At 38.7% G+C, this 27,570-nt stretch overlaps 3 protein-coding genes across 7 annotated transcripts; 2 read left to right on the top strand and 1 right to left on the bottom strand.

Moving 5' to 3' along the window:
* The first annotated feature begins 973 nt into the window (after nucleotides 1-973).
* Nucleotides 974-11,969, top strand: lcmt1 (leucine carboxyl methyltransferase 1). 3 transcript variants are annotated; one of them, XM_057826540.1, is made up of 12 exons: nucleotides 974-1,035; nucleotides 1,696-1,789; nucleotides 1,886-1,977; nucleotides 5,517-5,638; nucleotides 5,730-5,806; nucleotides 5,924-5,985; nucleotides 6,071-6,173; nucleotides 6,272-6,392; nucleotides 6,470-6,571; nucleotides 8,197-8,288; nucleotides 11,326-11,423; nucleotides 11,504-11,969. In XM_057826540.1, the coding sequence occupies exons 2-12, from the start codon at nucleotides 1,704-1,706 to the stop codon at nucleotides 11,524-11,526; spliced, it is 978 nt and encodes a 325-aa protein (XP_057682523.1). In that variant the 5' UTR covers nucleotides 974-1,035; nucleotides 1,696-1,703; the 3' UTR covers nucleotides 11,527-11,969. The 3 variants fall into 3 exon arrangements, with proteins under 3 accessions (XP_057682523.1, XP_057682525.1, XP_057682522.1); XM_057826542.1 differs by lacking the exon at nucleotides 974-1,035 and adding an exon at nucleotides 1,402-1,417; XM_057826539.1 differs by lacking the exon at nucleotides 974-1,035 and adding an exon at nucleotides 1,424-1,534.
* LOC130909751 (RNA-binding protein with serine-rich domain 1-B-like) lies at nucleotides 11,651-23,329 on the bottom strand. Of its 3 annotated transcripts, none has more exons than XM_057826545.1 (7): nucleotides 23,200-23,294; nucleotides 22,733-22,876; nucleotides 22,497-22,640; nucleotides 22,286-22,352; nucleotides 17,661-17,814; nucleotides 12,396-12,537; nucleotides 11,651-12,327 (listed from the first exon to the last, which is right to left on the bottom strand). In XM_057826545.1, exons 1-7 carry the CDS (start codon nucleotides 23,217-23,219, stop codon nucleotides 12,234-12,236), a joined length of 765 nt encoding a protein of 254 aa, XP_057682528.1. In that variant the 5' UTR covers nucleotides 23,220-23,294; the 3' UTR covers nucleotides 11,651-12,233. The 3 variants fall into 3 exon arrangements, with proteins under 3 accessions (XP_057682528.1, XP_057682527.1, XP_057682526.1); XM_057826544.1 differs by having other exon boundaries at nucleotides 11,654-12,327; nucleotides 22,250-22,352; nucleotides 23,284-23,329; XM_057826543.1 differs by having other exon boundaries at nucleotides 11,656-12,327; nucleotides 22,250-22,352.
* A 276-nt stretch (nucleotides 23,330-23,605) lies between these two features.
* Nucleotides 23,606-27,355, top strand: LOC130909165 (solute carrier family 2, facilitated glucose transporter member 11-like). Its single transcript, XM_057825312.1, has one exon. It carries the CDS (start codon nucleotides 23,733-23,735, stop codon nucleotides 25,314-25,316), a length of 1,584 nt encoding a protein of 527 aa, XP_057681295.1. The 5' UTR covers nucleotides 23,606-23,732; the 3' UTR covers nucleotides 25,317-27,355.
* The last annotated feature ends 215 nt before the right edge of the window (nucleotides 27,356-27,570 follow it).

The raw sequence follows: 27,570 nt of genomic DNA, 5'->3' as shown, positions 1-27,570 counted from the left end.
ATACACCCCAAAAAAATAATGTAAAAAATGGGGGTGCGCCACTACTTTCCCGGTTTGTCACATTACGCGGTCGGTTCTGGTCCCCATTAACAGCGATGATTGCGGGATCTCTGTAATTGCTATCAGACACTGCGTAACTCATTGTACGCTTTTGACGGCGATAGACGTCCATTCATTCATCCATTTGGAGTTGGAGGGTTGACAATGGATGAATGAATGTTCATTCCTAGCCACCCTCCCACTTTAAATGGATTGGACGTCTGCTAGTGATAAACTAATTGGGGCGAGGGTGCATCTTGGCCAGAGGAAGAACAAATTTTGTATTTTAACTCATTGGCTGCCATCTGACGGCACTAGATGTCAATGGCAACCAATTTGTAATAATCCAATTTCATTTTACTGATGTGTTATAGTATGGGAAATGCAAAAACAAAACAAATACCAAATACCAAATATTTCCTGGAAGCAGATTAAATAGATTTTGTCAGGCATTTTAAATGCCAGGACTCTTGTTTGGACTGTGCTAAGGCTGCCTTTTGTCATTGAATCATAACTTATAACGTTTACGGATGCTAATCTATTTTTATGGAAAAGGGGCCAGCCGAGGTGTTTAAGAGCTTTGGTTTGGGGCCTCAGTAATGGGTGCTTGTTTTTGCAGATGATGTAAACTTAACAGGTTTGATGTTTATTTTTACCTTAACTTCATTTTTAGGTCAAGGCATAATTATTTTGCTTCAACAAAGTTGTTTGAGGAAGGAAAATTGCTATTTCTTTGGTTATTTGCATATTTTGCTTCTTGAAATGTTCAATTTATTTCATTATGGTAATTGTGTATCGTTACTTCCCTACTTGTATTTTTTTCCCCCTTGTACATGCACCCGTTCGACCCTCCAGACCGTTATGCAGCGATAATGCATCCCATATTACCAAAGAAGAAGAACTGCTCGTTTACTTCCGGTCCAAATTTCACCTTTATAGCTGTAGATATCATATATGTAAAGCTATATGTCGTGTAAAAGCTGCGAGCCAACGGGGGTAAGCATCGTCACTTAGCGGCCAATTTGCGTCGGGGTCGTTCGATTATAGAGCGTTTACTTTGAAATAGTTGTACATTGCTTCTATTTCAGCCGTCTTTTAAACAGCTTGATTTTTCATAAGCGTCAGAGATGGAATTAGTTAAATGCATACTTAAAATTTATCAACTATATATATTTTCAACATCCAGCCTTCATCATAGCCAAGTTAAAAAATTTTGTTTAAAGCCAAACAGTTTTTAAATCCGCCAAGAATTCAGCTAGTTTTGATATTTTAGTCAGGTGACATAACTCATTTTACGTCCGCTAGCGCCATGGAGATATACCGACGCAAAATGGCCACCAGTCATTTACGCTGACGACTCCACCTAAGACATCTAGACGTATGTGTATGATATCTGTTGTTACAGTCAGCCCTCCATACAAACCAGATAATCTAAACGAGTTCCCTCGTCAAATGCGCTCAAGTTGACAAGTGCCACTGTGATCACGTTATGCTAGTAACTGAGTTTTCTGATTTATATTTAATTATCATCGTCACATGCAATATATAGTGTCATTAGCGTGGCGGCTAGCTTCTTGCAGGGGAATATAACTGAGGAACGGGGATGTGCAATGGTATAATTGAGGTTTTAACTACATAAAGGGTGTTTTTTTTAAGGATCGTTCATGGCAACTCGGCACACCTTCACGGACACGGACACTTCCGATGAAGCAGTGAGGGCGACATGTGACGATGCCACGTCGTGCAAAAGGTGAATATTGTGCATTAGACCATTTCAATTCGGTAAGGGATAATTTTCAAGACGTGATTAATACGTGCAGAAGGTTTGATGATGTATCCTTTCTAGGTTTGCCATCAGTAAAAACTACTGGCGAGACCCTTACATCCAGTATTTCGTGAGATCAGTTGGAGAGCGAAAGGCACCTGAAATCAATAGAGGTAAACCATTATTTTTTATTGTATGCAAACCTGAAATTTGATTTGTTTAGATTGTCACTACTAGGCATGTGCCGATTACTAGTTTCAAGGTATGCCGTGGTATGAAAACGTCACGTTTTCAAAACTGTAAAAATTTTCCATCATACCGTCCCTAAGGTATTAGCTATTTTTAATGTCCCAAAAATGCATGGAGAAATCCCTTGCTTGCAGCTGTAAGGCTCAACCCTCCCCCACCGGTTGTTGCTCAGTGTCAGTGAGTAGGCTGTGCTACACGATGGCTGGAGGAGGTGAAACTCCTGAACGTTTTCCCCCCATCGAAGAAAACTAAATCGCAGGTATGGGAATACTTCAGCTACAGATTCTTAGTTTTATTTTTATACGTGGTAATGTGCACTTTGAGATTTGTTTTTCAAATGTAAAGTGCGTTATAAATAAAATGTATTATTATCATTATTTTTTTTTTTATTAGACGGCCGCAGCTGCGAGGAGGAAGGCCGACATATAAAACATGTTTGCGGAGGCTGGCTGCTGAGGAGGCAATACCTCCAATATGATTTTGCATTTATACAAAATTAAATGTCAGTAAACACTATCATGAACATTTCCCACCAGCTTTGAGAGATAACTCCCGCGTGTTTAGTGTGTCTAGTGTGCTTTTGTGGAAAACAATTCTATAATTTTTGTTCTGATGATGATAATGCTAAGCTGTAAGTTTACGCTCATCCTAAAGGACTGCATTTATTTTAATTTTATTTAGAATATTTTTTTATTTTTTGTTATTTTCTTTATTTTAACTTAACAGTATACTTCAATTCCAATTTGCTAATATGTTTTGAAAAATAAAAATCCTGTTCAATCCTGTTTTTAACCCTGATATCTCAAAGTAACACATTTTAGAACTGCAATTGCAATACCGTGATACTGTGAGACCGCGATATTTTTGCTAGCGTCAGAATCTCATACCGGCACATGTCTAGTCATTACTCACCAGTTGGAAATTAGAAAAAAAAAAAAAAAGAAGTCATATTTTCACTAATTTTTGCTTGAATCCGACAAGGCGCACGGACACAATGATGTCACTTTTTATTTCATTCAAAAATTCCAAACAGAAAAAAAGGTGTGGCGAAAAAAGTGCACTATTACTTTGCACATTGATACAATGATAAACCCCATTGCTTATTGTGATCCAAATAAGGATGAATTATAGTTGACTCTGAATGTTTTAAGATGTATCACAGTCAATTTTTATTTTTAATGAAATTTTTTCGTACAAATGTTTATGACATGTACATCATGTACTTGACATTTGACCTGGCAACTTGACCTTTGACCTAAATAGGCACAACCCTTGACCTCTTACCAATCGAAAGATTCACCAATAGGTCCACATTTTTTGTGTCAAATCATCCTCTATGACATTCACATTGTATTCCTGCAAAATAATGGCATATTACTTAACCTGTGACCTTAAAGTGCCTGTGACAGCATAAAAAATCTTAGATAGCATTATTATGTGAATTAAAATTATATTTTGATACAATTCAAATGTATACAACAATTTGGCAAAGAGCAGATGACGAGAAATTAGTTATTTAATCTGCCGTTTAGCCCCGCCTGTCATAGTGCTCAGGGTAACGATTTCAGCTGATTTAGAATTCAGCCCATTGAGGGGAAAGAATCAGAACGAGGAAAATGCGACAGAGCAGCAAAATGTCATCACTGTTTAAATCTCTCTACTTCAATATTTTTACAGGATATTCTTTTCATATAAGTATTTTCCTCAATTGCTAAATAAATAGTATGGTCATGACAAATAACAGTCTTGTGCTAAATGGAATATGAAATATTAAAAATGCACTTATTCAGTACGACAGGGAAAAATTACTGCATAATGGAGGTATTTTATCCCACCGGAGTTAGTCCAGCTTTTGTCATTTCCCTGCGCTGGCTTCGGAGACTGAGGAAAGAGCTTGAAGAAAACAGGAGCCAGGACAGCTAGCGGACATGCTAACCCGAACCGAGCGGTTTTTCCAAGTCTTTTTCTCGCCTTTCAAAAACGAAAAATCACACAAAACTACTCAGACTCATGTCACCCATGGCGGCGAGATTGATTGTCTTCACCGATCAGCCAGCCCCCGGTGGCGAGAAAGTTATGGCTCTTCGTTCGAATGAACGCCGACGCATTCTCGGTGGACAAACCGAGGAAAACGCTATGTGGGCGGGCACGCAAAGAAGACCAAGCAGGGTGTGCGACAAGCCGCTGGTCGTCGGCCATGTGGCCTTCTTGGTGGACAGGGAGTATTGTCACCCACAAAATGCAAGCCACCTCCTTATTAAAACGTGTTCCATGAGCCCAGTATTTGACATAATACAAAACAAGTAGTTTACTCACTTCCTTGTCGGTCCAATGGTCCCACAGTTGTCGGACTTGTTTTGGCCATTTTCCGTGGTGAACAAGAACTTTTGGAAGCCCAAAAAGGCTCACACGCCTCTCCCTGGTGCAGCAACAAAAGCCTGCAGCACATTGGGCTGGCGTGATGCGAAAAATAAACAAATTAAGCCGCAAAATCACCTGAATCCGCAGTCCTTCTGCATGCTTTATAGTAATGCATGTATTGTGATATGGTGACCCGGCTGACGTTATATTCACATTCTTCCTACATCCAGGAAGTCACTCATTTTCATGGTCCGGGATTCAAAAAATTAAATGAATGCAACCGATCGCTTCCACACACATCCAAGCGGTCCGTTTCATTCAGGAGCATAAAATACCGTGTGAAATATGAAATGAAAATGCTTTTTGCTGTCATAGGCACTTTAAAACCACTGACTTTTGACCCATAAAATGACCTACTTTTAAAAAATACACACTTGATCCATTCTGCTTCTGACATCAATAAGGAACATGGCGATTTCCTGCTTAAAAATACCCATATTTTAAATTAAAAACTAAATAACATTAAAATATGAAAGGAATATATTAGGTGCCATTTAAGTGCAATTTTGTACCATTTAGATAGATTATAGCGATCAGTAGAATAGAATGGATTTCAAAATCATAGCTACAGTCATATGCCTATTAGCAAATACGGCTAGGCCTGGCACTATTAGGCATCATCATAGCTTCACAACTACATATTTCAAATACAAGTAATATAAAACATAAAGAACAACCTAGCAGGTAAATATCATTTCTATATATAATTTTACATCATCCATTATCACTTTGAAAAGTCCCCATTATTCAAATCAATAATAAGTGACCTTAACTAACGTCATTGTTCTTGAAATTAGCATTGGTGTATCCGCCATGTAGTCCGCTTCAAAACAAGACCCTGAGCTTGAATTTGGAGTAAAGAATTAAAGTTTCTGTGACGATAGTTTCAAGGCTTGCCACAAGAGGGCATGCGATCCTGGAATCACACAAAGGTGACAAATCTGGGGATGCCATTGTTTGGCTAGGGGGCGGATTTTCGCAAGTGCCTATCACTAGTTTAGTCTAAATTAACCAGATTATGTGTTCCTCTTTTATTTGACAGGTTATTATGGTCGTGTTAAAGGTGTCAACCATCTCATTGATGCATTCATAAGGAAAACTGAGCGTGCATGTCAAGTGATCAACTTAGGTGCCGGGCTAGATACCGCCTTCTGGAGACTCAGGGTCTGTTGGATTGCCAAATGACTGTAAAATTTCTCAGAATGATCACCTGCGGCGATTTTGAAATGCATTCAATTATGATGTGTTAAAACAGGATGAAGCTCTCTTGCCTAAGAAGTATTTTGAAGTCGACTTTCCGACTGTTGTGGCCAGGAAAATACATTATATAAAGTAAGATAAGCTTTTAGTTTGGCTTTTATTTTCACCTTTATTGTATTATGAGCCATGCATGCATTAGAGCAAATGAATGATCGATGCCGAATTATTATTATTTTTTCATTTAACTAGGACTAAACCGCACTTATCCAAGCCGATCATCGAAACCCATTCAACAGATTCCTTGCTACTAGGTAAACCTCAAATCATGTCAGTTTTACTGTCTAGTTTTTTTTCAACAAATATTAGCTACTAGTATTTGTGTGTTGATTTCCTCAGACGCCCACAGCCTAGACTCCGATCGATATTGCATCATAGGCGTGGACCTCCGGGACATTTCTACTTTGGATGAAAAGCTGAAGAAGTTCCATCTTAATCCAGAGTATGTGAGAATGAAATGTGGGTTTCAGCTCTAGATGGAGGAATGTATTTATATTTGGTGGAAGAGGTTGATAAACTGTGCGTAATCCTGTGTTCAAGGTTGCCTACATTGCTGCTTTCAGAGTGTGTGCTGGTCTACATGACACCTTCTCAGTCCTCCAATTTAGTTCGCTGGGCTGCAGACACCTTTCACACCGCCATGTTCATCAATTACGAACAGGTAACAAAAACATGGTACCTTGATTTATGAGTGCCCCAACTAACATAGTTGCGAGTTACAAACTGTCACTTGTCCAGGTAAACATGAGCGACCGTTTTGGCCAGGTGATGATTGAGAACCTGCAGCGGCGTCAGTGCACGCTAGCAGGTGTTGAGGTGTGCCGGTCTCTGGACTCCCAGGTAATCTTCCACATTTAGTCATACAGTTGTATGAAAACCAATCAATTGTCAAAATACAGTGGTATGAAAAAGTCTCTGAACCTTTTGGAATTTCTAACATTTCTGCATAAAATCGGCATCAAATGTGATCTGATCTTTGTTAAAATCACACAGATGAAAAACAGTGTCTGGTTTAACTAAAACTACCTAGACATTTATAGGTTTTCATATTTTGATAAGGATAGTATGCAAACAATGACAGAACGGTGCGAAATTAGTAATGAATCATCACATTTGATATTTTGTGGCCCACCCTTTGGGAGCAATAACTTCAACCGGACGCTTCCTGTAGCTGCAGATCAGTCTGTTACATCGATCAGGACTAATCTTCTTTACAAAACTGCTGTAGTTCAGTCAGATTCCTGGGATGTCTGGCATCAGTCGCTGTTTTTAGGTCATGCAACAGCATCTATATGGGGTTCAAGAGTGGACTTTGACTTGGCCACTCCAGAATGTGTATTTTGTTCATCTGAAACCATTCTGAAGTTGATTTACTCCTGTGCTTTGGATCATTGTCTTGTTGCAGCATCCATCCTCTTTTAGCTTCATCTGTCTGACAGGCTCAGGTTTTCCTGCAAAACATTCTGATAACATTTGAATTCATTCTTCCATCAATGATTTGCAAGTTGTCCAGGCCATGAGGCAGCAAAACAGCTCCAAATCATGATGCTCCCTCCACCATGCTTCACGGTGGGGAGGAGGCGTTGATGTTTGTGAGCTGTTCCATTTTTCCTCCACACCTGACGTCTTGTATTACTCCCAAACAATTCCACTTTGGTTTCATCAGTCCACAAAATATTTTGCCAAAACGTCTGTGGAGTGTCCAAGTGCGCTTTTGCGAACATTAAACGAGCAACAGTGTTTTTTTTTTTTTTTTTTTTTTAGAAAGCAATGGCTTCCTCTGTGGAGTCCTCCCATGAGCACCATTCTTGGCCATAGTTATACATATAGTTTATTTGTGCAGAGAAATATTGGACTGTGCCAGTGATATGTGTAAGTCTTTAGCAGACACTCTAGGGTTCTTTTTTTACCCTCTCTGAGTATTCTGCGCTGAACTCTTGGCGTCATTTTTGGTGGACGGTCCACTCCAGACAGCTCTTTTGACCTAGCCAAGATGCACTTCAGACAATGCTTCTCATCAAGACAATTCTTACCAGGTGTTTGTTATATAGTGGGCAGAGGAGCTTTAAACCACTCATCAGTAATTGGGCACACACCTGACTTAAAATGTTTGGTAAAAATTGGTTTATATTACTCTTTAAGTCTCCTTAGGCAGAGGGTTCAATTACTTTTCCACCTTCTGTCATTGTTCGCATGCTATCGTCGTTAAAATATGAAAACCTATAAATGTCTGGGTGATTTTAATTAAAGCAGACAATGTATTTTCATCTCTGTGATTTTGACAAAGATCAGATCTCATTTGATGGGGATTTTATGCAGAAATGTGAGAAATTCCAAAAGGTTCAGATACCTTTTCATACCACTGTATTTTGACACTTGATGGGTTGGAAACCACCCCAAAGCAGTCAAAACAAACAAGCAATAAAAAAGGTACATTTAAACATTTTCTCAACAACTGTTTGCAGAAGGAACGATTTCTCAGATCTGGCTGGGAGCATGCCAATGCTCTGGACATGGTGACGGTCTACAGTATGCTTCCAAAGGATGATGTGGCAAGGTAGTGCGATGACGTTTTTCAAAGAAAGGGGTTATACTCAAAAGTGGGTAGTTACCAGTGTTGTTAATAACTGCATTAGAGTATAACAGCGTTATTTTTTTCAGTAGTAATGTAATTACTTTTTAATCTCTTGCAACGCTGTTACCGTCACTGAGGATGTAAAGGGGCGCGTTACTACAATTTTTTGTCTGAGTTTGTCACACATCTGCCTGCCCTGGAGAGTGCAGCGCGAGAGGGGGGAAGGAAGCGGTGACGTGATGATGATGGGCTAGCTAGGTGCCTCGGAGCGTTAGCATAGCATTCAAGTTCTCGTTAGTATTAGCATTTAGTGTGGCGAGCGTCATCTTAAACTCTCAGCCAACTTTTTTTCCCCCAACGTACAGTTCAGTAGGGTACAATTAATTGAAAATACTGTTATGCACTATTTTCCTGCTGAGTGTGCATTATCATCACCAAGTTGGCATTGTCCTTGCAGATGCTACAATACAATAATATATACAGTATGTACTGGATATATTTATTACCAAAAATACTGTTGTCACTTGCCCTAAAGTTTTCTTGAATGATGTATCCAAGAAGCTTGTGTGATTTAAAATTTTTTTTTTTTTTTTTTTTTTAATCAAGACAACTAGGGCGAAAGCTGGAGAGGCAGATTCAGAGCCTCATCTGCATATTGAAAAAAATATATATTTGGGGTGTGACGATACACACAAGTCACGATTTAGTACGCACCTTGGTACAGAGATCACGGTTCGGTGCGGGTTCAGTACAACAACAGGAAAAACGAAAAGCGTTTTCTCTCACAGCATTTGAAAGTTAAAGTTAGGATACCGTTACACTCTTATATAGGTGAAATTTAAAAAAAAAAAAAAAAAGAAACGTAAAAATTGTGACCTATGGTTTTATTTTTTGGGGGAATGAAAAAAAAAAAAGTTCAATTCCAGTCAGTTAATATCAACATATTTCATGTGAAAGCTGTTATAGAATGTATAATGTAAACGTGTAGAACCAGAAAAGTAACGTCAGTTACTTTGCTAAGTAACCAGAGGTTGGTAGAGTAGCCAAAAATTTTACTCAAGAGTAGCGTTACTTCAAAATAATATTACTCGGGTATTCATCCAAATAATGTACTGAAGTACATGTAAAAAAGTACTTGGTGAAAAGAATACTCAAGTAATGAGTAACATTGTACGTAACTGCTTACAATGTTTGATGCTTATTTTTATTTTATTTTATTGATTCATTTTCCATGCCCCTTTTCCTCATTTGGGTAGCGGAGGTGCTGCAGCCTATCCCAGCTAACTATGGACAGTAGGCGGGGTACACCCTGAATTTGTTGCCAGACAATCGCAGATTTTTTTTTTTTTTTAAAGACAGTGGTATTTGTTTTCTCAGCACAAACCTATTTATATGAACTGTTGTTATAATGATGCTGTACAATAACCCATTACAGAACCACAATAAGCCAAAGGGAAAAAAAATTGAATTCCGGCAAGAGAAAGAAAGAAGACAGAAATGAAGTATTATTAGTCCAAAGAGCATGTTTGCCCTCTTGTGGAGAAAATAGCTCCTAGTTTGAATAGTGAATTCCTTCATAGTTATTATGAAATTAAAAGGATCAAATCTCCAGTTTTCCGTGGTAAATCGGTGCCAAATAAAATCTGGGAGACTTTTAAATCCGCGGTTTCGAGTCATGTTGAGGGCAGTGCTTGAAATAATTTGACCTACCAGCCAGATCGCCGGAATCACGCCAGCCGAACCGCCGGACCCGTGCTGGCGCAGCTCCAACGGGCCGGGCTGTTATCTAAATGAACTGTTATTATAATAATACTGCACAATAATGCATTACATAACCACATCAAGCAAAATAAATCCCCCCCAAAAAAGAATTCCGGCGAGAGAAAAAAATTTGTCCAAAGAACATGCATGAGTGTTCTCTAGTGGAGAAAATACTTCCTAGTTTGAATAGTTAGTTCATAGTTCCAATTATGAAGTTAAAAAGGATCATATCCAGTTTTCCGTGGTCAATCTGTGCCAAATAAAAACTGGGAGAGAGTTTTAAATCTGCGATTTCGATTCATGTTGAGCGCTCTAAGTCAAATACTTTTTTTACGGTGCTATAAAGACGCCACATGAATAAGCAGGGTGGCGTGATCATATAACGGCAAGCTTGCGTCTGATTGGTATAATGGGAGTCATGTAATTATTGTTGCGACGTCTTATTGGGTAAAATCGGTAGAGCTACTCCTGGCATTACTGGCAAAATAAATATGTAGAAGAGGAAAAATGTAACTAATCTTGTGCAGCCCAAAGTAGTGGTGTAAGAGTAGCGTTTCTTCACAAATCTACTGAAGTAAAAAGTATGGATTAGTAAAATTACTCTTAGTACATTTTTCTCAAAAACCTACTCAAGTAAATGTAAGTAATGCGTTACTACCCACCTCTGTGAGTAACTAATTACTCCTACAATGAGGTAACTGAGTTACTAACTCAATTTTAAGATTAACAACACTGGTAGTAACGCTTTTCATTTACTGTTACATTCATGTAACGTTTTGAGAAAAATATACTCCTAAGAGTAGTTTTACCACACCATAATTGTTACTTTAGATTTGTGAAGAAGAAACTCTTACTCTGCTTCTGTGGGCAACACTAGTTTTTTCTTTATTCTACATTCGTCTAAAAAAAAATTTGTTAGCAGTTTCTCATTAATTGAGCATTCTTTACACTGATTTTTTTTTTTTTTTTTTCCTAAATAATTTTTTGGGTTGATAGCTTTTACTTATTATTTTGATGTAAAAAGCTACTCAGGTAAAATTTCTGGCTACTCACCTGATTGTGAAAATGCCAACACGTGGTAGTAGTCATACTAGTGAACTTTAGCTGCTGGAATAACTCATGCAGCCCCAGGCAACAACCATGGTTGACTAGAGACAATATACATTTTTCTTGGTACTCATACCTGGGTGCGGACACATACTTGAGTTTCCACGTTAATTAATCATTAATTCCCTCTCACGTTCATTATTCATTGTAGAATTGAGCGGCTGGAGTTCCTTGATGAGAAGGAGCTGTTGCAGCAACTCCTTCAGCACTACAGCATTTGCTGGGCCATCAAGGACAAACTCAGTCTGGGTAACAACACACGTTGTACGCTTCTTTTGCTTAAGTGTTAACAAATCTGGATTTCCAAATGTATTCTTCTGTCTTGTCAGGCCTGTCCCAGTTGACGTTTTGACTGAATTTCTTCATCAGTGGATGTGCTTGAAATGAATTGGAATAATAAGTGTGAATTTATCGATCACACCTCTATCATGGACTTGTTCTTCATCCTGCAAAAAAACCTTGCTATAAACACTTAGAGGCTTCAGTGCAGTTTACTTTGTCACAAACCAAAAGGATTTTTTTTATTTAGATGCAGACAAGACAATTCAACTGTTTTTTCAAAGAATTATGTGCCATTTGTTTTTGTTTTTTTAATTTATTCATCATTTGTTCACACTTTTAATAAATGCGATTGAACGATAAACATATACACTGTACTGTATCTTACAGTTGCTTAAAATTTATTTTAGGATAGTGCATTTTCAAAAATATTTTAATAATGACTTTTAAATGGCTGATCATGGCCATCTTACAACGATGGAAATAAGGCCGCTAGCAACTGAATAAACCTGTGTTGACTGAAGTACAATCTTAAGTGTTTCATAAATGCTTTGTTTTTGAGCTTGCCTTTTGATTTCGAAAAAGTATCTTGGATCCAATAATTGGACAGGAAAATGGAACAGTAGTACTCCAGCCCAATTCTAAATAAGTGTGCTTTAGAACAACAACAAAAATGAAAGCAGCTAAAGGTAAAAGCACACTTTGACCATGAAAGCTCACCTGTCAGCATTCACAAAACAAAATTTAATTTGTACATTTCTGGGGGTGGTACGTTGATCCCTAGCGTGAGGAGTTGGAACTAGAGCGGGACCGGTGGCGACTGTGGCCAACGGATCGAGACATCCTGCGGACCGGGGAATGTCGTCTTGGTGACCTGAAAGACTAACACATTTCAGATGCATCTCCAGGTGTGCGTGTCCTAGCCTCACGACGGCAGCTCACCGTCTTCTCACTCGAGGTGGAGAGCGTCGCCACATTGGAGGTGGAGGTGCCATTCGTCGGGGAGGGGTCAGTCTCCTAGGTAAGGCGCGCACTGTCGGAGTGAGGACGGCAGTGACTGTGATCTCCTGACCATCAATCTGTCCTAAGGAGAAACAAAAGTAAACATTGCCTTTTAACCTCTAGCACTTCTATTTATATCATATTTGTTTAAAATTTGTGGAACTCTTTAGATTCACTGTACTAAACCGGGACCTCGGGTATTCTTGCCAAAATATGTGACTGTATCAAGGGCGTAGATTTGGATAGAGACGGTAGGGAAATAACACTAAAACTTTTCAAGTTGTTCGAATTGTCCCCACCAACTTTTAAGCAACCTTATTTGCATTCTATAATGAATTCAGTTACATAGGTAATTTAGATTGTCTTCCCATGTTTTCTTATGCTACCATTATTAAGTGAATTGCTTTCATTCAGACCTACACATTGACCCCTTTTCACTTGCTGAATGTGCCAAGTCAATTTTTTTCCCCTCGAACGCACGTTTGATTGGCTGATGACTTGACAACACACTTATGCAATCACAGCCCCGACATAAATACAATAAGCCGCCTCCTCCAAAGACGCGTCAAATTTTTCTGCCAGCAGCAGGCACTGTAAGTATTGTAAAAATACGTCAATGTTGTGGAGGTGGGGAACACACCACTAATTTTGCTACTGCTACTGAAAGTCAGACCTCTGTCAGGCATAACATTAGTCTGTGTGAATTTCCCGAACTCTAGTAGGAAGCTGCTTTGAGAGAAATGTCAATACAGATTTATTTTGCATTGATCATTTAGCTTATCAATTAGATTCATATTTGCGTGAAATGTGGCTCTGACCCCCGTTCACCCAATCTGTTTGCTTTTATTAATGTTCCGTCCCCAGCTAAAAGTGTACATGCAGGTTATGCTGTTACAGTGTATCACAAAAGTGAGTACACCCAGCTAATAGAGTTAATTTATTTTACGCACAAAATATAGCCATTAATATCTAAACCCAAGGCAACAAAAGTGAGTACACCTCATAGTGAAAGTTGTCAATATTAACATAAAACATGTCAACTGTCAATATTTTGTGTGGCCACCACTATTATCCAGAACTGCCTTTGCTCTCCTGGGCATGGAGTTGACCAGAGCTTTACAGGTTGCCACTTGAATGCTCTTCCACTCCTCCATGTGGAGTTGCCGGATATTTGAGACTTAGCGCACCTCCACCTTCCGCTTGAGGATCCCCCAAAGATGTTCAAGTGGGTTCAAGAATGGAAACATGCTTGGCCAGTCCATCATCTTTACCCTCAGCCTCTTCAGTAAAGCAGTGGTCATCTTGGAGGTGTGTTTGGGGTCATAGTCATGCTGGAACACTGCCGTGCGACCCAGTTTCTGGAGGGAGATGATCATGCTCTGCTGCAGTATTTCACAGTACAAGTTGGAGTTATGTTTCCCTCAATGGAATGTAACTCTCCAACACCTGCAGCACTCATGCAGCCCCAGACCATAACATTCCCACCATCATGCTTGACTGTAGGCATGACACACTTATCTTTGTACTCCTCACCTGGTCGCCGCCACACATGCTTGAGACCATCGGAACCAAACAAATTCATCTTTGTCTCATCAGACGATAGGACATGGTTCCAGTAATCCATGTGCTTTGTTGACATGTCTTCAGCAAACTGTTTGCGGGCTTTTTTGTGTACAGTCTTCTGAAGAGGATTCCTCCTGGGGTGACACCCATGCACACAAATTTGATGTAGTGTGCGGCGTATGGTCTGAGCACTAACAGGCTGACCCCCCACCTCTTCAATCTCTTCAGCAATGCAGACAGCACTCCTGAGACGATCTTTCAAAGAAAGCATTTGGATGTGACGCTCAACACGTGCGCTCAGCTTCTTTGGACGACCAACCCGAGGCCTGTTCTGAGTGGACCCTGCTCTTTTAAAACACTGGATCTTGGCCACTGTGCTGCAGCTGAGTTTCAGGGTGTTGGCAATCTTGTAGCCTTGGCCATCTTCATGTAGCGCAAAAATACATCTTAAGATCCTCAGAGTTTTTTTGCCAGGTGGTGCCATGTTGGAAGTTTCAGTGAACAGTAGGAGGGAGTGTGAGAGCTGCACTACAAACTTGAACACACCTGCTCCCTATGCACACTTGACCCTAGTAACACTAACAAGTCACATGACATTTTGGAGGGAAATTGACAAGTAGTACTCAATTTGGACATTTAGGGATGTAGTTTCTAAGGGTTGTACTCACTTTTATTGCCAGGGGTTTAGATATTAATGGCTATATTTTGAGTTATTTTGAGGGGAAAATCAATTAACTATATTATATAAGCTGCACACAGACTACTTTTCATTGTGTCAAAGTATCATTTTGTCAGTGTTATCTGTCCCATGAAAAGATATACTTAAATATCTGCAGAAATGCGGGGGGTGTACCGTAGTCACTTTTGTGACACACTGTACAGTATATCGTCCCTACCAATGTCAAGACCAAACCCCTGCCCTTGTACGCTATCACAATAAAATTACTTAAATTACACTCTGCTGGCCTTTGGAATACACTTCGCTTTTGTTTTGTTACCTATGTTTAAGTATCCGGTTCTGTTTGTATGTTTGCGTCCGGCTCTGTTTGTATGTTGCCGTTCAAGGTAACTCAAAAACAAAGGGTCAATAATAAAACTTGCAGGGTGTGTTTGTAATCACAGAAGGGTAGTAAAGCGTTACATGTACTCAGTTACATTTACTTGAGTAAAAATGTACTTCTAAGTAGTTTTACTTACCTATATTTTTTACTTGTGTAGATTTGTGAAAAAAAAACACTACTCCGCTACTTTTGGCTACACAAGAGTTGTTACATTTTTCCTCTTCATTCTACTTATTAGATTTATTTATTTATTTTTTTTGCCAGTAATGCCAATAGTAGCTTTACCAATTTCACCAATGAGACGTCGCAACAATAATCACATTACACCCATTGGACACAAGCTTGCCGTTTTATGATCACGCCAGCATGTTCAATCACGTGATGTTTTTAAAGCACCGTAAAAAAGTATTTGACATAGAGCACTCCCCTCAACATGACTCGAAAGCGCCGATTTATACCTTTCTCCCAGTATTTATTTGGCACACATTGACCGCGGAAAACCAGAGATATGATCCTTTTAATTTCATAATAGTAACTATGAAGGAACTATTTATTCAAACTAGGAACTATTTTCTCCACTAGAGTGCATTCATGCTTTTTGGACGAATAATGCTTCATTTCTGTCTTTTGCTCTTGCTCTCGCCGGTGTTCTGACGAATGTATATCCCGGTCGAATTGATATCCAAAGCGCTACCTAGCATGCGCACGACAACCACACCCCTCATTTTTATAGCGCTTTTTGACCACTAAACTATTTAAGCAATTACTTATATGCATGAAAGACTACAATAGAATATTGATGATATTGCGAAATAATACCGTTAGGTCAGATAAGCAGTAAACGTGACTAGGTTTTAATAGTGTTCATTGTTGAAGAAAGAATGTTGACATAGCGAGAGCTAATATTTGATATAATGATATATCTATAATATATCTAAATAGACGTGTCAAAACGTAAAGTACATTTGTTCAACAGTAAGCTGCTATCAACAGCGGGGATACTACTTCGATAAGGCATACCCATTCGTCAGGACACCGGAATTCAATATATATATATATATATATTTTTTTTTTAAAATTTGTTTGGCTTTACGTGGTTATGTAATGGGTTATTGTACAGTATCATTATAACAACAGTCCATTTAGATAAGTTTGTTTGTTTTTCTCTCTCAGCACATTGTTTATAAAAAAATAAAATAATAATAAGCATTTACTCACAATGTTACTCATTTTTACTTGTACTTGAGTACATTTTTTTGGATGACTACTTGAGTAATATTATTTAAAGTAATGCTACTCTTACTTGAGTAAAATTTCTGGCTACTCTACCCACCTCTTTGTAATATGAAACAAGTGGTTAAATTTGGGGTAATGAGCTCAAAGGCCACAGAGGTAAAAAAAATATGCTGATGCTTTGAATATGACTGCTTAGGCGTAATACTCTATGAAACCTTCCAGAGATATTACAAACATTACCAAATTGGGCAAATTATCTACTGTTAAACTATGTTTTTACTTCCAGATTATGTCATTTGATCAGTTTCCTGATTAATTTCACGTAATATTCTTTCCGAAAGAAGCAATTTATCAATCAACGAAGGATAACAATGAGGCATTTTGATTTCAAGCGGTGCTTACTGCAAGGACTGATTAAATCTTAATTGAAGGAGTGGTTGGAAGACTGTAGTTTTAGCAGTACTGAAGCACAATAGGTTATATACCGTTTTGGCCCGAATATAAGACTGCCCTGATTATAAGACGACCCCCTCTTTTTCAAGTTTGAAAAAAAAATTGTGAACACCAAATTACTTTTTTCAGAAAATAATTACAGTACATATGAAACATGATTATAACAATATATTGGAGAGAAAAAGCATGTAATTTTGCCTCATTCAAATCTTAATATCTGAACATTTAAATATGTAATCTAAAGTGCACTCACATTCGTAAATGAATGGCTTCTGGTTTTTGAAATGTAAATAAAACATTTGTAAATGAATGGCTTCTGGTTTTTAAAATGTAAATAAACCAATCCATTGTGATAAAACAACAAAATTGCAATAACTGCATTAACCATCAAAGTGAAGTCTAACCAACTGAAACAAAAATCTTGAAAGAAATCTGAATAGGGGAAAACATTGCAATAAAGTAATGCAAACTGGTTAAACTTGAGAGTAACTGAGATTTGTCATGACAGAACATCGCTTCAATGATATCTGGCGCCATCTAGCGTCGTGAATGGGTATCATGTCTAGACTGCGACTATAAGACCAACCCCACCTTTTCAGTCTTATTTCAATGCAAAAAACACCGTCTTATATTCGGGCCAATACGGTAATATTGAGGTCATTTTGTAACCTGACATATCACACAAATGAACAAGGATTTGATGGCGTCAACAATAAAATTAAGATTTAATTCTAAAAACTACAGATTTTAGACAAAAACGTCACACAGTAAAAATCAAAATCTTTGCGATTGTGTGTGACCCAAATCAGCAGAAAAATAATTAAAAATTAAAAAAAAAAAACAGATCGCAATCATCTAGTCAGACTTTAAATCCCACCACCACACCTCGTACCTCCATCCATGTGTCTAAGTGCCTTCTTTGCTTCCTCATGGGTTTCGAACTCTATGTAGGCATAGCCTCTGGATAGATGAGGTTGAAGACGATTCATAGGCATGTCAATCATTTTGATCTTGCCGTAGACGGAGAAGATCTCCTGGATGTGATCCTTAACAAAGCAAAGAGCACTCATGCAACTTTTCCAAATCCAAATTAAGATCTCTTCAGACTGACTTAAGCAATTTAACAAATTATTTTTGGAGCTTATTATTTACCAGGGCGTTGTGTTAGCTTGATAACCTTGAATCAAAGAAAATTGACAACTTTCTACTTGACTAAAAATATTGTCAATATAAAATGACAATATCACCAATTGTATTACTTAATGTATATCGAACTGATATTACAGGATTAATTTATAAAACGGTCAAAACGTTCGGTGGCATGTCTAAACTTACACTATAATAATTTCAATTAACCTTGGTCTTTCCCAACCTAATGGTTCCCCCCCGTCAGACGCAAATTTATATAAACATTTAGGCCATTTGTTTGTGTTTGTGCTAGTTTGTACTGTGAAAAGTTTATTTGGTGTTTCTATCATATTTACAATTCTTTTACAGGTCAACCTGAGGTCAACCAGTCCTCCATTTTGATCTAAACTAGACATTGGCCGGTATATCGACTTTTTTTTCAACATCGGTCACCGGTCGATCAACAACAAAAAAATAAGTCCATTAAAAAGGGATTTTGTTTAGGAATCTGAGTGGGCAACTGTGGCTACCGCTGGCTGACAGTAGGACCCCGGAAGGACCCCGCAGTAGCTTGAAGGCAGGCTGCTACAGGAAGCTTCAGGCTTGCCTGTTTTGTAAATATTGTAAGATCTTTTTTATCTTGCATGAGAATATGCAATGTTGCTTTAGCCTTTTCAGGTGTTTACTGAGTGATCCTTTCACTCTAAATGTAACTTTTAGCGCTAGCGTAGCATTCCCGTTAAAATTGGCCTTAGCATGGCGAGCAACCTTTTAAACTTCCACTTGTTTACATCTGGTCGTGACATCCTGGTGGGTTTAATTATTTCAAAATAATGTACTGTTCTTGCTGAGTGTGTGTAATCATAAAAAGAAGTGCTGCGTCCCTTGGTTTGGTAGCACTAGACCAGTGGTTCTTAACCTTCCTAAAGGTACCGAACCCCAAGAGTTTCACACGTGCGTTAACCGAACCCTTTGGAATAAGATTTTAACTTCAATATTGATATTTCTAAGCTAACAAGCTAAAACCTAAGTGAATTTCCATTCAAATTCCTTATCATCTTGACAGCATGTTTTTAAACAGGTCAAAATTTCAGTTCTTATCTTTATGGGTGAAGCATCATCAGACCACTAAACCGAGACTGTCCCAATGCGCATATCTTAGAATTTTTCATTCAGATTTGGAGGAATATATCTTATATTGTTCAACATGAAACCCTCTTTGTTGCATTAACCTTGACCATGCAATTTGTCATGCTTACATCTCAAAAGATATCAATTTAATGAATTTGTACACAAAGTTATGTTATAAAACACATGAATCTTCTCACAAATCCAATAAACAGTCTTAATTTACAACAAATTTGACTTTTGATTCACTTTTCACATTTGAAAATGAAATTTAACTTAATTCATTTCACACCGTTTCTATTTTTGTTTTAAAGTCCACATTATTGTCACATCCTTGCCTCACATACTATTTTCATGGCGTAAAATGTGACACAAATGTTTTGTTTTTTTTATGTCAACGCAGTACACGTAACCCGTAGGTCTGTTGTACTTCCTCAAACCAAGTGAGAGTCAACCTTCCACTGAGCAAACCAGTTTCTCTGCTTATCAGATAGAGGACCAGAAGCTAAAAGAATTGGAATATAGCCCGTAAATTGGGGACTATCCTGTCCAAAACCTGGTCTAAAACGCCACTTTGCCTAAATTTATTCAGCGTCCAAAAATGGGGCCCTGTGCGTCTTAACCTTCGCCGAACCCTTTAGACTGACTCGCCGAACCCAGGTTAAGAACCATTGCACTAGCCAGAATTAATCATTTAAGTTTCTGGACATTATTGTACATTTGAAGCATTAAAAAAAAAAAAAAAAAAAGCCTTTAAATCTATGTGTTTTTAACAAAAAAAAAAAAGTATCTCAGCCTTAGATATCATTTTACAAAATTAAAATATATACATTTAAAAAAAAAATAATAATCAGTATCAGCATTTGAAAATCCCATATTGGTCGACCTCTACTTCTAATCTAAACCTGCTAAAAATGGCTGTGCGGTAATTTTTTTTTGTGCGGTTACAGTTTGGTAGATATTCTACTTTTAATTTGTAGTGATAACGTCATGCAACCCCCAAATCAATGGTGGAATTGAACCACAATGTTGCCGTTCGTTTGTGCTGTAAAAAAATTTCATTTGTGCTGCAAAGGTTTAGTAGATATTCTCCTTTAATTTGTAGTGATGATGTCACACAGTCTCCTATCTATGGCAGAACGAAACAGCGGTGCTGTTCGGTTGTGCTATATTTGTGCTGCTTTGTTATTACAAATTATTATTATGAAGCCCGTCGACAGGGGGAGGCAACCAGGTATGTTGTCCCAGGACTCAGGACCGTAGGAGCCCCTGAATGACCGTTAATTTATTTTACTTTACATTCACATTTTTCTTTATGTAAATCCTTGTCTGATTAATTATTATGTTGTACTCAATATATACTTAAAAACTTTAACATATTAAATATTTGAAATATATATTTTTTTTCCTTTTTTTGCACAACCCCCCTCCCGTCTTGGCAGAGAATGGTTTGACCCCACTCTGGCGCACTTAAGGCTCCACAACGTACGTGCCCTGAAGCGGGAAATTAAAATCTGTCATTGTTATAAACTCTAAACATGGCAAGTCATCATAAATCAGGTGCGCAGAAAAGAAAAGAAACAAGAGATAAGGATCATAGAGGTCAACGAGAAAAAATGAGCAAGTTTTTTAAAAGGGGGAGAAGCAGCCAGAGAATTAGGGCTAGAGTTGGCTGTGGACGGTGATGTCGGTAAGTGAACAACAGCCGCTAACACTGAACGTTTACATTCGCGATCGTAACCAAAGCCCGATTTGAGTCTGTCACCGGCCGCTTGTAGCCTATTGATCTGCGGCATGACAAGACATGCTGCTCGTGTTGTGCCAAGGAGAGAGAAGTTGATTGGGGATCAGGGACATATGTTAGCCCTCAGTAAAATGAAAATAATAAAAAAATACGATCCACCATATCACAGGGCAGGCTAGCCATGCTCACCATTGAGCGTGAGCTTGCTCAAAAACTGGATTTCACTGATGTTATGACTTTTCTGTCAAAAAATCTAGGCGCATCACTGAGGGCTTGATAACCACAGGGATGTTTGGTTATACTGTTTTGTTGCTTAGCAGGCAGGCATAGCACTCTCAGTTGTATTTCATTGTAGCCTACATGGGAAAATAGATGAAAATTGTTTATATTGTGTCACATAGAACATTATAAACATTACGGTCCGTTAAATTTAACTACCCATCTCAAATAATTTGAAAATTGACACTGTCATTGCTTGCAACGCGTTAAAAGTACTGCGTATGGTGGCGAGTGTGGGGTGGAGGGGCCCGATAATGGTTTTGTCTCCGGGCCCCTGCAAGTGTGTTGCCAGCCCTGATTATTATTTTTATTTTTATTTTTTTTATGTCATCCACAGTTCACCCAGCACCCTAAGCAATGGACTGAAATAAACAAACTTACCAAACCATCGTTTTTTGGTGGTAAAGTCTTCAATAAGAACAAAAAAAAAGGGTAATATCTATAAAACTGTAGCAGCAAAAACGACAGTTTTTACAGCACAAACAAACTTTAAAGCATTTACGGGTCGATTGAAGTAGAGGGGTGGGGGGGCTGGATGGACTCTGGATGACCTAAAAAAAATACAAAACATGATATGTAATAACTCCCAACCCGTAGCAGCAAAAACGCAGCAAAAATGAACAGCACCATTGCCGTTCAGTTCCGTCATAGATGGGGACTACATGACGTCATCACTACAAATTAAAAGTACAATATCTACAAAACCGTTGTAGCGCAAACGAAATTTTTACAGCACAACCCACCACAAATGATTGACACCATTTTAGCAGGTTTAGATCAAAAAGGTGGCGTGGTTGACGTCAGATTGACCTCTAAAACAATTGTAAATATATTTCAAAAACGATAGCACCACAAACGGGTGCCAACTTCACAGATGTACTAGTATAGTTTGGATGGCTATAGTCTTTATGATGATGAATAGCTTTTCTATAATTTGCTTTGCGACATCATTTATCATTCACATACTGACAAGACAACCATTCACACCGACTAAATCTTTACTGAACAAACGAGGTATGTTTTTAGAATGTGAGAGGGTGTCACAGTATCTAGGGAAATCCCACAGTAGCATTGTTGGGAGGAACATGCAGATCTAAAACAATAAATTTGAAGTTAAAATGCAAAATATAACCTCAAAACGGTGTGAGATAGGCATGCACAGGTCAAAGTGTTATAAGTTGAGTAACCTAAGAGACTTTAACCTTGATGACATTTCTTGTCAGTTGGCCCAGGCACACCTTGGTGGGTCTGGGAGCAGGACTCCTCTGTCGCCGTTGCCTATCATCTTTCTTGATCAATTTGGACCTGTGGTCAGTACATATTTGTTATTACTACGTCCAAATTATACAGCAAAAAAGGATTTACATGTTCTGTGAAAGTCACATATCCCCATAAAATGACAAGGATTTCAAACTTAATTAGTTCAAAATATAATAGGGAATTGTGTACTTTGAGCGGGAGCGCTGCCTGTTGTGTCGTTGGCGGTTGGGGCTTGGCGAGGACGATGAAGATGAGCGAGAGCTAGATGAACTGGAGCCGGAAGAGCTTGTGGATGAGCTGGAGCTTGAATCCGAGCCGCTACTGGAGCTGGAACTGAGACGAAAGACGATAAAAGTTTCTTAAAGGCTGTCAATGAATATGAGTATCCAGAGTTAACAATCTTTCCAGGCTAAAGCGGGTCTGACCTGCTGTTCCCCTTGGAAGCACTGCGCCGAGTTTGGCTCTTCACTCTGCCTTCATCTTTTTCAACCCCACCTTTTGAGGATCCAGATCTCCGTTGAACTACTTGCTTTCTCTTGTCATCCTCCTTTTTGGCTGGCGAAGACGCCCTGTTGGACAACAATTCTGTTCATCTAAAGTAGCCAAGTGCATGTCCGAATCGATCAGGCACTCTCAGACTGTTATAACTGAAAATGTACTGTCATAAATACAAAATATGACCATGCCTTGTGACTCATCATGAGAAATCAAATAGGGAGGTTAACACAGAAAACAATCCAAAATAAAATCCTTAATGAATTGCATTGAATATGACATGGGTCACGTACAATTACACAATTAAAAATCTACTTTTTGACCACAAAGTTGTTTGTTGTTTTACAATAAATACGTACTCTCCCAACAAATCTATAAACATTGCAAATGGACTCACGTTTGTACATCAAGACCCATTTTCAATATGACAAGGTTGTCCTATAAAACCGATCAAAGTAACGATAAAGCGACAGTTACTTACATACATTCTGCACCAAAACGTCAATAGTAGTCGCATTTAAATGACGACATTGAAGCAAACCCAATCAGGATACACAGCGCTTAAGTGCGTTTACAGAGAAAACAACCCTCTATTTTGTCTTACAGGAGAAATATATTCGCAAAACCACCATAATTTTGGGATTAAACGTTAGATAAAAGCAAATAGCTATAGCTCAAAAATAATACTGCTGATAAATATTATTTACAAACTGGTTCAAATCAAAATGAACGAAATATTAGCTCCTGTCAGTATAACTTGAGGTAACAACGTAACAAGGAAGTCAATCATTGCCGTTATTTTTTTGCTATTAACCTCAGCATATTTTTACCAGAAGGTTAAAGCTAACATTTCATCTGTCGTTTTTGACACGAAGGGTTGTGGCAAGGTTACGAGGAAGAAGGCGTTTTGCTATTCTTTTAGGGACTAACATGTCTCATTTGAAGCCGGCAGGAAATCCGCAACGAGAATCAGCTGGCAATCCACCAAGTTCCAAAACACTTGCTCTGACTGTGTGCGCTGCTGCCATTGGAGGGACCTTCCAATATGGATACAATATTTCAATCATTAATTCTCCTACCAGCTACATTCAGACGTTTATCAATAATACCTACGCAGGACGCTGGGGCATAGGTTTGGAAACTACCCACGTGACTCTGTTTTGGACCCTCATTGTCTCAGCTTTCCCCCTTGGAGGTCTACTCGGTGCTCTACTAGCTGGACCAATGGCAGTACGATTTGGAAGAAAGAATTCTCTGCTTGTCAACAACTCATTTTTGTTCACAGCTGCAATTTTAGTTCTGTTGTGCAGGACCGCGGCGTCATTTGAGATGATAATCATTGCTCGGTTCCTAGTGGGCATCAATTCAGGGGTCAGTATGAATGTCCAACCAATGTATTTTGGGGAAAGCGCCCCCAAACACCTCAGAGGCGCGGTGGCTTTCTCCTCAGCTGTTTTCACAGCATTTGGCATTTTCTCAGGTCAAGTTGTAGGATTGACCGTAGTGTTGGGAACAGAAGCTCTCTGGCCATATTTACTAGCCAGCAATGTGCTTCCAGGCTTGATCCAGTTGCTTACATTACCCTGGTTCCCTGAAAGCCCCAGATATCTTCTCATTGACAAGGGAGATAGGGAAGCATGTGTCCGAGCACTTGAAAGACTCCGTGGTGGTGTGGCTCCAGCTCTGGAAATTCAGGAAATACTTGAAGAACAGCAGAAATACTCAGATCTTGGATCTTCTCCTTCCGCAAAGACACCATGGTCACTTTTTAAGGATCCTGATTTACGATCCCAGCTTCGAACGGTCATGTGGGCAAGCAGTGCCATGATGCTTTGTGGTAATGACTCAATCTACTTCTACGCATCCTACATATTTCTTCAGGCCGGCATCCCTTCAGCTAAAATCCAATACGCCACCATTGGGACAGGGGCATCTGAACTGACTGCTTCAATTCTAAGCAACATCTTGATTGAACGAGTGGGCCGAAAGTGTCTTCTTGTCGGGGGCTACACTCTTATGTCTTGCTGGACGGTAGTCTTCACAGTAGCCCTCACATTGCAACAACAGGGAGTAGAGGGTATGTCATACCTCAGCATGGTATGCGTGTTGACTTACATCCTTAGTTTCGGTTTGGGCCCTGCAGGCGTGACAGGAATCCTGCCCGCTGAGATCTTTGATCAGACAGCACGTCCGGCTGCATACATGATCGCCGGATCGCTAATGTGGTTTAGTCTCTTCCTGGTAGGAATGTTGTTTCCCTTCATTGTCAGCAGTCTGGGGAGCTTCTGTTTCCTGCCGTTTTTTGCCGTGTGTTTGCTGTCAGCTGTGTTTTTGGGGCTCACGTTCCCAGAAACGAAAGGCAGAAGCCTGCCCGAGATCACTGCAGCGTTTGATGAAAAGAACAGAGGGAAGATGCGAGCTAAGCGGGTGAATGAGCTTGTGGAAGATCGCAATGAGATGGAGGAAATTACTGACTTTACTTCCTTACATGAAGGTCTGGAGAACCAAGACTGAACTCAGGAACTGATGCAGCTTAAACCAAAATACCTGTTCTGGTCTATTTTAAAAGTCTTTATTGAAGTGCTAGCTACATCTCAACCAAAACGATCTGATGTCTGTGTTTTGTGACCTACATACAAGAAGGTGAAGATTTATATGTCTTTATTAGGCCTGCACGATATTTGAAAAAAGTATCATTGCGATTTCAGGGGGGGGAAGGGGGAGGCGATATTAAATTGCGATATTAAAATTAGAAGAATTTTCACCGGATAACTTAAATAGCTGTATTTGAGATAGGCCTGAACGAAATCAGAAAAAATTAACATTGCGATTAGGGCTGCAACTATCAAATATTTTAGTAATCGAGTGTTCTGCTAAAAATTCCATCGATTAATCGGATAAAACATTTTTTTTTAGGTAAAGAGCAATTATAAATATACATGAGAAAAAAAGAATTTTTACCTAATATTGAATCCTTTTTTAGACAATCAATGTCCTAATTTTAGATGTACATTGTGGAAAACAGCCATCAATTGCATCTCTGCTGTGACTATAAAACAAAACAACAAAGTCACCGCTTTTACTCCAAAAACGTAAAAAAAGAAAAATCTAACCTAAAAATGTCATTACGCTTCATTACACAAATCACTTAAAAGTTAGATGTTTTTCCTACATGTTTCAATTTCCATTTGCGTCAAGCTAATTTCAAGTTGTAGTTAAGTTTTAAGTATTGGCATCCCTGCAATTCTGTCAGATAATGCTCAATTTCTCCCAGAAAATGAGTGCAATTTCAAATGCTTTGGTAGTAATATCTTCATTTATTTTGCTTGCTATGAAAAAACACAAAAGAGAATGGTAAAAAAAAATAAATCATAATGATTTTACACTCCAACAACTCCTTAAATGGGCCCGACAACAGTATTGGCACCCTTTAAAAAATCATGTGATGCTTCTCTAATTTGTGAAATTACCAGCACCTGTTAATTACCTGTGTCACAGAACAGGTGGTGGTAATACCTAAATCACATGTGCAGCCAGTTAAAATGGATTAAAGTTCACTCAACCTCTGTCATGTGTCCAGACCTGAATCCCATAGAACACCTGTGGAGAGATCTGAAAATGGCAGTTTTGAGAAGGCACCCTTCAAATCTCAGAGACCTGGAGCAGTTGGCTGAAGAAGACTGGTCTAAAATTCCAGCAGAGCATTGCAAGAAACTCATTAATGGATACCGGAAGTGGTTGTTCGCAGTTATTTTGTTTAAAGGTTGTGCTACCAAGTATTAGGCTGAGGGTGCCAATGCTTTTGTCAGGCCCATTTTTGGAGTTCTGTGTAAAATGATAATGATTTAATTTTTTTTTCATTCTTTTTTGTGTTTTTTCATCACAAGCAAAATAAATGAAGATATTACTACCAAAGCATTTGAAAATGCAATCATTTTCTGGGAGAAATTAAGCATTATCTGACAGAATTGAAGGGGGGACCAATACTTTTGTCCAGCTATGTAGTCTAAACTGTAAGTCCTGATAAGATTTTGAGTTTTTGCAGTGTTCAGAATACTGTATATGTATGATACCTGCTGTATTGGAGAACATTCGGCAGCTAATTGGTGTTTTATCCATCAATGACTACTGAGCTAAAATTGACAGCTTTGTTTTTATTTCACACCCTCATCACTCTACAGCGCTGGGTTTTTTACAGATTAAATAAAACCTGTATGAAAGACGCGTTAGCCATGCATCGACAGTAATCATAATTAATAAAAACCTAACCCTCCGCAGGCGCGATCGTCCGGTAACGTGATCGCATCGGGAACTTTATGTATTGCCGTTTAATCCAAGTTTGCTGTATATAATAGGGATCCAGCATCTGCACACTTGCTGCTTTTATGAAGTAAAACAAAGTTAACATGTAAAAAAAAAAAAAAAAAAAAAAAGTCCTGCGATGTGACTATTGCACATGTTCAAATGATATATTGTTTAGGCCTAGTCTTTATTTATTTACAGTGCTGGCCAAAAGTATCGGCACCCCTACAATTCTGTCAGAAAATGCTCAATTTCTCCCAGAAAATGATTGCAATTACAAATGTTTTGGTCGTAATATCTTCATTTATTTTGCTTGCAATGAAAAAACACAAAAGAGAATGACAAAAAAATTAAATCATTATCATTTGTCACAGAACTCCAAAAATGGGCAGGACAAAAGTATTGGCACCCTCAGCCTAATACTTTCTAGCACAACCTTTAGACAAAATAACTGCGAACAACCGCT

This window comes from Corythoichthys intestinalis, chromosome 21 (assembly GCF_030265065.1).
Source record: "Corythoichthys intestinalis isolate RoL2023-P3 chromosome 21, ASM3026506v1, whole genome shotgun sequence".
NCBI lineage: Eukaryota > Metazoa > Chordata > Actinopteri > Syngnathiformes > Syngnathidae > Corythoichthys > Corythoichthys intestinalis.
This window is presented reverse-complemented; position numbering and strand designations above follow the sequence as displayed.